The sequence below is a fragment of the Triplophysa dalaica genome, chromosome 18 (genome assembly GCF_015846415.1).
Source record: "Triplophysa dalaica isolate WHDGS20190420 chromosome 18, ASM1584641v1, whole genome shotgun sequence".
In the NCBI taxonomy this organism is placed as follows: Eukaryota; Metazoa; Chordata; class Actinopteri; order Cypriniformes; family Nemacheilidae; genus Triplophysa; species Triplophysa dalaica.
In genome coordinates this window covers 11,156,004-11,168,023 of record NC_079559.1, presented here as the reverse complement: position 1 = coordinate 11,168,023, position 12,020 = coordinate 11,156,004, and the positions used below count along the sequence as shown (strand labels likewise).

Sequence of the window (12,020 nt, the reverse complement as noted above, 5' to 3'; positions counted from 1 at the left end):
AGTGATTAGATTAAACCAGGACCAGGTTCAATTTAAGTTCAATTTAAGTAGTTGTGCTGGTGTACATTCTGGGACAAATAGACGGCACTGATGTATTTTATGATGTGTCAGTACAAGCTGTTTTCAGTTTAGACAACTCTAACATTTATTTTTGTCTAGGACTAGTCTTAAACCCTGTCTGGGAAACCAGTCCAAAAACATCCACTTTAAGATTACACGATTTTTAAGATTACAAGAACCTTTTCAGTCCAGTGTTTCAGAACTGTTGAACGATAATGTAAATTGTCTTTTATATTACACTTAATTTGCATTTTTGACTACACACATCAGAGGTCTCAAATTCACATACCATAGTAGCATAGTAGAGTTAATCCATAAGAAGAACTAAGTTTCATGTAAATGCTTTAGTTCCTGTATTTTTCTGAATAATTCTGTTTAGAAGAAGAACCAGTTCTCCATTCCCAATCTTACTAATACTCTCTGATTCAAATGGCAAGATGTCCAAAAATGTGTGTGTGTGCATAACAGGCCATGGGTGTGTATTTATATGGTGAGCTGATGGTGCAGGAAGACGCTCGGCAGCAAGCTTTAGCACGATGCTGCTTATCCATCATTAAAGATGACATGGACCAATCAGCACGCAGCGTTGTGGAGGAAATGATCCTCTGAGCCCAGACAAACCAGGTTGGGCTCATTACGAGTATCTTTTGCCTTTTGTAAAATGACTTTTTATGTACAATATTTTGAAATTCAATATAAACCATGCCATTCGAAATGCCAGGTTAGGACTACAAAAGAGCTTTGGAAATAAAAGGAGGTTCCAAAGTCAACTCATGCCGTCTCAACTTTCACTGTCAGCAGATCTGAATGGTTGAGTTATGGTGTATCCTATTACTTGGATATTTCTGGACACCTTTGATGAAAAAACTCATATTATGCAAGTTCTTTGAAAGAGCTGCTTATTTTAGAAGCCGCTGTGACCCTAGCGATGCAGAAGGCATAAAGACGTTTTGTTTTTACCTCCCACATGATTAAAAATCCACTCCCAACATTCACATTCTTCCAGGAGCTCCCGGCTGCTTCTGCACTTTTCCAGGAAGCTCTTTGAGATCTGTTTGTATTATGATGAATTCGGAGTGTGCTCCGACAAAAAATGTGTCAGCATCTTTTTTTAAACACTGCTTTAAGAGAGAGATCGGTCCGTGTGCCCGAGGGTTAACCTTTTCACATCACGCTCTGAAATTCCTGCCTTCGCGCCAGCATGTCATCCACAATGGAGGTATTCCCCGGGTCCACATAACAATTTGCAATTTGTCTCACCCTTAAAAGCTGTGCAAGACAGATGGCGATAACCATGAGGGGAGGGCCATTGTCTCCCTTTGAAGCTGCCTGTCTCACGAGTATTGATGCAAAGATATTATCCCGTTTAACCGAGCAGCACGTTACACAGACCACGACCGGAAGAGCTGCTAAATAGTTGTCAGCCTCCGGAGAAATCCATAAGACGTCTCCCTCCAACATTTTTGGTGCTTTTAATTCACCGACAAGACAGTTTTATTTGTTTTGGGACTTTGAGGCGACGGGTGACTTCCAAGCTGATATGGTTTATGTCACTTGACTTGCCATGAATCACAGCCTTCGGAATGATCGTCCTGCGATTTGTGCCGCACTAATGCAGCATTTTCATTCTCAGAGAGACTTTGTCTTCAGAGGTCATCGTCTAGCCACCGTCAATAATTCTTCGGTACACACGGAGCGTCCAAGCGTGCCCTTAAATGTGGGAGGTTAATTCTGACGATAGCAGGTTACACCTGTTGCCAGCGAGGCAGCTCTTCACGAAAGCTGAATAACGGTTGTGCTTGTGTGCCTGACTTCCTCTTCAAGATGGCCGATGGACAAAAACAAGAATCCTGACAGACACATTTTAAAAGTTCTGAGATGATGAAAACAACGGTTCAAGCTTTTAAATTACACCCTGTTTACAGATTACAATCAGATGCAGTAAAAATGTGTTTAAGAGAACTCTTGAGAAATGTGTCCGGGTTGAAATTTGACCGTCTTCATAAGAGCACAGGGAGGGTCGGGGGCTGCAGGGTTCGGAGGCCTCAGAAATCCGTTTTGATGGGGATAATGAGAGGACATATCGCCAACCCAGCGGAGCGTGCTCAATCGTAGGAGACCAAGAGGATCTGCAGGTTTTGCCTTTCATGTAGCTGGCTGTGTGGGTTCCTGGCGTGCTGATTTGTGACTTAAGATAAAAATCACATTGCCAGGGATTACCACACAACCGCCGCTCGGACGGCTGCTATGGCAACCAGAGGCACAGTCTTAACGCAGCTTGAGAAAATAAAAGACAACACGGCTTTTCTCCGAGGCCTCTAGCGGGACGACCCGAAGGTTCGTCCCGGAGAACGGCGCGGGTACGCGGAGAGTCTCTCAGAGCAGGTGCAGAGCTTAGCTGATTGGTGAACAGTGATTTATCTCTTTGTTCACAGTGGCTAAGTTCTGCACCTGATGAGAGCATGACAGATGGAGAGAGAGACCTCAGGGGAACTGAGGAAGTGATTTTTTTCTCTTTCTTTCATCTTGATGGTGAAACAAAGTGTTGAAAGTGTAATAATTACACCGTTCACATGTGAAATGCATGAGAGCTTAGTTTATGGAGACAGTTTGTAGGGGTGTCTGAGTTATGAGGTTTTCTTGAGACCTGTTTTTATCAAGGAGGTCTTTGGTTAAAATGTTTTATATAATTACCTGAGCCACACATGCCATGTGACATGCGGCTTACTGTATAAAAAAACAACAAAGACAGAAAAATATTAACATAAAAGCTTCAGATTTATTTAATCAAAGCACAAATACGACTGAATGGCCATAAATGGAAAAGTTATTTTTTGCAGCCAGATGGTGTGGATTTATCATCTACAAGCAGAAACAAACTTGCTCATACTAACAAGTCAAACTGCCACCTCTTGTTTTTCATTCCCTTATTTTCTGTCCCACAGGCACACAAGGAAATTTGTCATTAAAGCATTTTTCTGCATTTATGGCGCTCGCACTTCCCTCCAATCACACTGAGAATTTATTTACGATTGTGTGAACATTCTTTGAGGCTTTTGAGAAGCAAAACAAAACTTCGCCCTAGCAGTGTTGTATGATGCGGTTGCCCTAATGATCCGATCGTGCCATTTCTATCAGGAGAAACATCAATTATTTCCCAGAGTTCTTGGGATGGCATGTGGAAAAGGATGGTTTGAGATGGTGGAGGTGTTTGTATTTCAGGGCTAGGCCAATGAAGCTCACCCGTGTTCTTCGGCTTCTTCCTGTACTGTATGAATAACTGTCTTCATGCGGGGCCATGAACGTGATAAAATCCATTGGAATTCTGGGAAACGTGGACAGAACACAAAACGGAACAAAGCACAGCTGCACGCACAAAAACATCTGCTTGTGAGAGCTATAAAAAACAGACCCACTTTTAGCTTTGATGGGTTGAATATGAAAGACGGCAATAGAGACAGGAAGCTCTGTGCTTAAAAGGACCTCTACAGATTGAGTTAGCGGACGACCAGCGGCCGTTTCTGCCAGCAGACCGACTTCTAAGTCGTGACAGATGTACGAGTTAAATATGAAGCCGCCCATAAATGACTATATTTAGAAGCTGTTTAAAGATGCATTACCATCCAAGGCTAGTAAAAATGGAATTAGTTGCATAGGCTGTATTTAAAATGTCATTAGGAGATATTTGGTGGGAAATGAAGTGCTAAGCACCTTCAGCTGAAGCATATTATCCCGTATCTGAAGCTTCCATCAAGCTCTCAGAAATGAGTATGTGTGAGAGATAGATGGACCTGGCCTCCCGTGCCTACTGAGCTGATTACAGTACCGAAGAAACACTGGCTCAGTTCAGCAGGAACAGGAGTCTGGTCCACAGGCCCCGCTTCCAGATCCAAAGACCAACACGAAGATCAAACAGGAATGATTTCAACCTTTGCCATTGTGAATGAAACAAGATGTATCTGTTATTTGTGCTAAATTAACACAAGGGTCTAAACAGAAGAAAATTGGAGACCTTCTCTTATCTTTCAAAGCTGTTTGTTGTACAATTTCCAAGGACTTTTAATGTCGATGTGAATTGCCTTTCATAACCTATATTATTTATTGTAATGATATTTTCAGAGCACAACAAGGTGGTATGCTCAGATCGAACGGAGTGAATAATCACATCCTATAACTTGATTGGTACTTAAAAATGTGTCATCTCACAAACCGACACATTGAAATGTTTCTATTTTTGTAGTTAGTCACATATTGGACCATGTTTAATTCTGCTTTATGGGCTGCAATTCGGTTTAGCTTGACACCGTCTTGTTGTAAGTCGCTTTGGATAAAAGCGTCTGCCAAATGCCTAAGTGTAAATGTAAATGTTTTATGAAGTATAATGTTTGTGCGTAAGGCAAAGGGATAGTTCACCCAAAAATCACTGTAGTTTTTCCAAACCTGGATAAAGGTCTTTGTTCCGTTGAACACAAAGAAACATATTTGGAAGAATGTAAGCAACTGACATTTCTGGGGCATCATTGACAACCATGGTTTAAATGAATTAAAAATTCAATTTAGATCCAAAAGTGCCCCTGAACTTTGTGCTTTTCTAATTCCTCAAAATGTCTTCTTTTGTGTGAAACAGAACCAAAAAATATATATAATTATTTTTCCTACTATGGTAGTCAATGATGCCCCAGAAATGTCAGTGGCTAACATACTTCTGCATATCTTTCTTGGTGTTCAACAGAACAAAGAAGTTTATACAGGTTTGAACAACTAGAGAGTGAGCAATTCATGAAAGATTTCATTTTTGGGCGATTCCTTTATTGGGATTATCCCTTGATTGGGATTCATCCTTTAAGTGATTATGATGACAAGAAATCAGAAGTTAGATGAGTGCTCATAAAAAAACATTAAGGAATTTTGACCATGAATCATCTCTTTCACAGGTTCGTCTGGTGTCCAGTCACAGGTTCAACTCAGGGAACTGAGATTCAGTCTCGGGAGCTTATCCTTCACTACTGATGTCCAAAGAACTCAATGAGTTAAAGAAACTAATGCACCAAATAAACAATCCCAATAAATCCCTGTTAAGCACATCAAACAAAGTAAAGGTTTCATAGATTTGTATTGTCAGATTTTTACAATAAAACAAAAACAAATATGGCAACAAATGTAAGTGCTGAATTGTATTAAGTGTATCACATGTAAAAGTGTTGAAGCAGCTCAGAGGTAGTTTGTTTTTTGTGTTTGGTAAAGATGACATCAGCATTCTCTAGACTCCCTTGCTCAGGTCCCAGACTTACAGTATCATCAGATACAAAGAAAAAGTTGTGGGTAGAAATATGTGCTACCGACGCATGTTTGCAAGCCAAACATGTAACATTATCCTCACTGTTAGTGTTTTACACCAACACACACACATTCAGACACAGAGGAATTTCTAGCATTGTAGGCAAAAAAATGTGTGGAATGGTGTAAAAGTTGTTTGTATAATAAACAGTCGACATTGATCAAAAGAATTAAGGTGTCTACTTTGACTAAGATGTGTTGGTTATATTTAAAATAGGAGAAGCAGCTTGGTCTACATTAAATGACATTCAGCTATTTTAATTTCATGGCACTTAAGGGCATTGCAAATGAAAGAAAACAATGATAAGCCTTAAAGCTCCGGTAAGGCAGTAAATTCAGTATGACCCAGTTTTGAGTAATGAACTGCTTGAGAATGGGTGGTGGGATAGAGAAAAAGACCCACTACCGATGATGGAGTCTAGAAAGTACAGTACACAGAGACTAAACTATTCAAGAGGCCCTTCTCCCTGGGAATAGACACACAGATGTGAGCATTCATGTGGTGAGAGGGATTCAGGCATGGTCTTCCGTCAAACGCGTGTGTGGGAGGACATTGAGCGAAGACAAACGGCGTGCTACCGAGACAAAGCTGAGCAGTCAGACAACAAAAGTCACAGAGTCCTAACACTTATAAAATACGAGCTCAAATCTGACAGACTTTGAATATTTAGCTCTAAAAGATTTGTGATGTCAACCGAACACACAGATGTAAACATATACGTATGCGTTCCTTTTATTTGGCTCAGACAAGTCTGCAGGCCCCTCTCGGGTTTAAGCTGAGAACACCCACAGCTTTTAAAATAAAACCGCAGCTGGGCTTCTCTTATAAATGCCATGTTGTCCCACGTAGCGTTTTGGTACGTATAACAGAGCCACGCCAGGAATCCTTCTCCCAATAAATAGTTTCACTGAGCACCTGAAACTGGGAGTTCCTACGGGAGGGTCTCGGCGCAGGGTGCCAGAAGGGTCTCCCGAAGCGTCTTCAGCCTGGACTGAACTCTGGCCTCCAGTGAGACGGCCGTTCTGTTTAGTCTGCAGTCTATTGCAGAGAGAATCCACAGTGCCCTCTGCTTCACACCAGCGTCAATCAGCACCTGCCAACAGCACAACACACACCCGTCGGGTACCCAGCCTTCACACATGTGCTTCTCAATGTCTGGTGTCTGCACTGAATCACAGGTGTTATTGAGATGTATGATGTATAATGTATTAAATGGGTTAATCTAAACCATTTAAAAAGGAATGAAATTAAAATGCATTTAAAAATTAAACCGAATGCATTTACACATAATTACAACAAATTATCAATTCGTGCCTTGACCTGAATGTTAATTCTCTGATTAAAAAAATCCCACTTTTAAAGCAATGGAAGACAACAGGACAGAGCATTAAAGAAAACTGATATGTGTTTTTGAAACCTACTTAACCTACTGTCATAAAGCTCAGGTGTGTCATTTTTTGGAGAATCTTTTGACAGAAATGCAATATAATATAAACTGCTCAAAACAATTAATGGAACACTTACACAAAAAACACACAAAGTCATATTATATTCTCCCATACTACTCCTATAGAAGGAACAATTACTTTATCTGTTTTCTTTTCTGTTGAACACAAAAGAAGATATTTTGAAGAATGTAGGACAGTAAACCGTTCTGGGGCACTTTTGACTACCCTTGTATTTTTCCCTACTACGGGAGTGACTTTGGGGGGTAAAATCTGTCTGGTTATAAGCATTCTTCCAAATATCTTTCTCTGTGTTCATCAGAACAAAGACATCGAAGGTGAGTAAATGATGACAGAATTTTGGGCATATTATAATTTGTGTGATTTAAATTTTTATAATAGTTCAATAAAGAATTTTGATAGTCAAATTTATCTTATTTAGTTTTATTAATATCTTAAATTAGCTTTTATTTTTAGATGATTTTGTGTTAATTTTAGTAAAATTTTGTAACATTTTTTTGTCATTTGTATTGTTTATTTCTTATTATGCGATATAAGATACATGTTTATCTTAGTTTTATTTTAGTTTTAGTTTTTATTTTCATTCCAAATTTTAGGACCTTTAACATATTTCTTTTTTTAAATTCTTTTTTTATTGAGATAACTCATAACAAGATCAATCAGGTCTTTTTTACGCCAATATTTGATTTGATTTCTTGAACAGAAATGTTTTTTGTTTTTGTTTTAATTTAAGTAAACGAAAATAACCTTGCTACACAACAATGTGGTTGAAAGTAGATTAGAGTAACTTCTTGTCTTATAAAGCCTAGATATTGAGCTGTTGGGTGTAAAGTTGTTTTTGTACAGTGTCTGTGTTGGGACGAAACACTTTTGATTTTGAATGTGTCGTAAAGAGTCAGCAGCCTATTATTTTGTTGCACTCCGCACTCCTCAAGAACTAGCGGAGGGTCAATAAAGGCGCTGATGACAGCTTAATTGGGTTCTGTGAAACCCTCGCCTACTCCGAGCAGGACGCAGAGATCGCATAAACAAACACTTGCCATTTGAGGACGTAAATGTTAATTTCGCAATGCGACGATCTTAAGCTGTTAAAACCGAATCAGTGGAGACCTCACCTTGTCAATTATTTCTGTGGTAAAGCTAACAGGTCCATGGGAAAACACAGCAAAGTTTAAAAACAGATGTAAGACGAGGTTTCTGGAAAGGCAGGAGGAAAGGAGATCTTTCACGGCACAAAGGTGTCTGGGAAGGGGTGGACGGGCATAAAACAGCATCCTTATGTGAACCCAGGCTTCTTTTGCCACCACCTGAGATAAAACAAAGAGGAGGAAGATATCAGTAATTTTCCAGTCTGCTTCACTTTGCTGTTTTTAACCTGTGACGTAAGGATGACTGGCTTCCAGCTCCACAATTAGATCTCTTACGGTTTGCTGGGACCTCTGGTGCCCTCTGTTGGTGGGGTGGTGGAAAAACGTCAGTAGCCAGAGAAGTGCTTCAGAGTTCTCGGACTCTAACAAAACTAGGAGCTCAGCAGCTGTGTCCACCCAGAACCCACACTGCACTAGCAAAAACCAAGCATCAAACACGGCCTGATATGCCCTGGAAACACATCCACATCAAACAGATGCATATGAAAAAGATGTACTTTGTATAATGTATTGTGTATACAAATTTTACATTTCTTAGGTAATGCATTCCTTGAAGCTTTCTAATAAAAGTGTATCAGAAAAAAATAGTCTGGATTGTTTAGAAGCTCACCTCGCATCCCTATCCTCCTTCTCGCTCTCGACAACACGTTGAAGAGATCTTCTTATCCAGCTTAGATGATCCAACCAGGCCGTCCGGGGAACATCTGCAAATAAAACACTTCCTTTAGACTGATGTTAATCAGGATACCTAACGTTTATACATCCACGAGTATCAAAAACAACACACAGAGTATATACTGTACAGTTACCATGGAGTTAAATGTAATACTTTTTAAGACTTTTTTTAAAACTCTTTCCAGACATTTTAAGACCTCATCGACACTTTGGATTTTAACTGGTTGGATCGGCGACACCATACCTTATATTTACAATGTAATGATAGTAAGATAGCAAAACTAAACAGTCTTTGTGATCCCTAACTATCAATACAACATCATTTACAAGGGTCGGAACAAAGCACAAGAGAATTACTTAAGTGACAAACGCAATTCAAGGTTTATTAGAAGGAGAAATGTTTACACAGTATACACAAGACGTCTTTGTAAAATCAACTCATAACTGTCTGCAAACTATATAGCCTGTCTGAATGATCATGAAAAAAAAATGATGACTACAATCATTACATCATTTAAATTGTGAATCCCTATATGCATCACAGTGAACAGATAAAAATGTACCGGCATCCCACAAATAATCTATTTAGAATTGCACTACCTCAGAGGACAGGATGTTTGCCGGCGAGAAGCTTTGCCAAGCTGGCTGGCTTTTGGAGTGTGTTTAAAACATCATGTACAGGCAGATTTTTGGGTGCCGCGTCTTGCCTCTTATCTCAGTGATCTTCTTGTGTTTAGTTTGACATTATGGTTGGTAATGGCACAAACCATTGTCTTAATGGACCGTTTTGAAAGATTGTGCAGCACCACTTCTTCAGCACCTCGCTGTCGCAAACTGCATGACCGCTGATGCCTGACCTGACTTGACAACTATAACTAAACAAGTAAATGTGATTATAAGGATTAGCCTAAATTTTAATTTGTCGTAGAAATTCGAACTGGACTCCTGCGTAATGAATAATTCGGGCAAACTTTAGCGTACAACCACTTTGGACAAATATACATAATGAAAAAACAATAATGACTTCTTAATACTTTATAAGGACATTCATTTTCTATAGATTGATTTATCAACTTTTGAAGACCCCGCGGACACCCTGAATGCCTTTTAAGATATTTATCAACTATATGAAAAATCTACGTGTGAAAAAATGCTTGTCACAAGCAAACTGTAATATTGTGCATTTAAAAAGTGTGTTGCATATTTTGGTCTAATTGTTTAGAATATAACTGTTAACATTATTTCTTATATACGGAATGCTGTCTGTTCAGCGGATCCTCACAAAAGGTCATACCACAGTCAGGGATTCTGGGCTATTTTAAGCCCAGTGAGGTAAATATATCACCCCTGCATTTAGAAGTGTCCATTCAGAGCCGATCCTCTTCACGTCAGTCATTTCACTAACAATGACAATTGAAGCAATGCAAACAAACATCGCATAAAGGAACCGTGGCACACGAGGCACCTGAGGTCTGCCGCTATTCTTCTGTTATAGAATAGGTTACAGAATAGAAGGCATTGTGAGGATATCCTCTGGAGTTCAGCAGGCACTGAAGGGGGTCTGGGGACTTTGTGACAGAGGCCAGAGATACATATCGGAGGACTGCATTGAGTCGGGCAGGGTGGGTGGCTTAAAGGAGGAGGAATGCTGTGTTTGTTTGGGAGTGCTCTTAAACTGGAGGGTAGATAAGGTCAGGGTACGGAAACTTAGGATGGCGTGCCTTGGGTTTTTGAACAGCCAATCTTGAAAACTGATGCATGTGAAAGCAGTAGAACTTGACATACAGAACTATGAACTTAAAGGGACAGTTCACCCAAAAATGAAAAAGTAAATGATGAGAAAGGAAGTCACTGATCTCTATTTAGTGTAAATGGACAGTGCAGCATCTGTTCAAGTCTAATGCTGTCACTCTAATCGAGATTTATCTATGCAAACGTTGTTTATGAGCTGGTAAAAATACAGCACATTCAATTAGGAATCATTTCATGCAGTCCCTTGAGGGTTTCTAACTAAAAGAAGCTAATTGGATCCATGCATGCGTGACTTCCGCATTTCACAGGAAGAACCCTAGGCAGTTTCTGGTTGGGGAGACTTAGAAAAGTTCAATTTATCAGATGCGGTACATTGCGGCACACAGCAGTGGTATATAGAAATGCCGTTCTACTGTATTTGAATGTTATAACGAAATGTTAACTTATGAAAGTATCTTTTAAAAAATGGTAGAACAGCACTTCTATTCAGTATACCACTGCTGTGTGCCGCAATGTACGGCATCTGATAAATTTGACTTTTTTCCATTTCTTTCTTCATTAAGTCTCCCCAACCAGAAACTGCCTGTGGTTCTTCCTGTGAAACGCGGAAGTCATGCATGCAAAGAGCCCATTATATGAACTACTAAGTTCAATCTTTAGGTAAGCTACAGTTTACAAGTGGCCTCCCCATGGCTGTAGTTTGTTTAAGATGTGAAGGGCTGTATTTCTCACACATAGTGGGTGGTACTGTACCTGATGGTGCGGTCAGTAAAGGGCAGAGTAAACTGGGTGGCAAGTTTGGAAAGAAGGCACTGAGTGGAGGTCCATCCTACGAATGACACACATACACACACAGATAATACAACACATTTGAAATATCCTTTTTGAGAATTTCAACCTATTAAGATCTGTTTATTTCCATTTTTAACTGAATTTAAAAGAGTGCCCTACCCACAAACATTGAAGTAAATTGAGAACCCTAAACATAACATTTTAACAAATTGACAATAATGTCACAATTATTCTGTTATTTTAGTCTTAAAGGAACAGTTCAACCAAAATAACAATTCTGTCATGAATTACTTGCCCTCAACCTGTATACATGTCTTTGTTTGGTTGAACACAGTGAAATATATTTGGAAGAATGTTATCAACTGACAGTTCTAATCCACCACTGTGGTGTATTACCACTGTAGCTCAGGCACTAAAAACGCTCTCAACAAGGTCGTGGGTTGCACATTTTTAGAAACAAATGTATAGGATAATGCAATGTAAATTGCTTTGGATGGGTGTATCTGCAAAATGCATTTTGTTTTTTAAATGCATTTTTTTTTCTGTTGAACACAAAAGATGATATTTTTTAGAATGTAGGGAAAAAGTAGGAAAAGTTCTGGGGCACCTTTGACTACCATTTATTTCTAATATGGTAGTCAGTGGTGGCCAATAACTGTTCAGTCACCAACATGCTTCCAAATATTTTTCTGTGTGTTCATCAGAACAAAGAAATGTATACATATTTGGAACAACTCAAGGGTGAGTAAATAATGACAGAATTTTCATTTTTGGATGAACTGTCCCTTA

At 39.4% G+C, this 12,020-nt stretch overlaps 2 protein-coding genes across 5 annotated transcripts in view; one reads left to right on the top strand and one right to left on the bottom strand.

Annotated features, from left to right (window-relative positions):
* The window catches only part of aopep (aminopeptidase O (putative)), a 66,773-nt gene extending 61,554 nt beyond the window's left edge, over nt 1-5,219 (top strand). For all 3 annotated transcript variants that reach the window (XM_056772740.1, XM_056772742.1, XM_056772741.1), the window contains exons 15-16: nt 529-684; nt 4,995-5,219. In XM_056772740.1, the coding sequence (XP_056628718.1) occupies nt 529-669 (141 nt within the window). In that variant the 3' untranslated portion in view covers nt 670-684; nt 4,995-5,219. The remainder of the gene's footprint in view (nt 1-528; nt 685-4,994) is intronic.
* fancc (FA complementation group C) overlaps nt 1-12,020 on the bottom strand; it is a 53,028-nt gene that overhangs the window by 11,528 nt on the left and 29,480 nt on the right. Inside the window, exons 11-15 of one of the 2 annotated variants that reach the window (XM_056772744.1) lie at nt 11,193-11,268; nt 8,623-8,716; nt 8,289-8,463; nt 7,980-8,171; nt 6,314-6,491 (exon numbers count right to left, since the gene is read on the bottom strand). In XM_056772744.1, the coding sequence (XP_056628722.1) occupies nt 6,330-6,491; nt 7,980-8,171; nt 8,289-8,463; nt 8,623-8,716; nt 11,193-11,268 (699 nt within the window). In that variant the 3' untranslated portion in view covers nt 6,314-6,329. Of the gene's footprint in view, nt 1-5,722; nt 6,492-7,979; nt 8,172-8,288; nt 8,464-8,622; nt 8,717-11,192; nt 11,269-12,020 lie in introns of those variants that run through there. The other variant, XM_056772743.1, reaches the window with a different exon arrangement.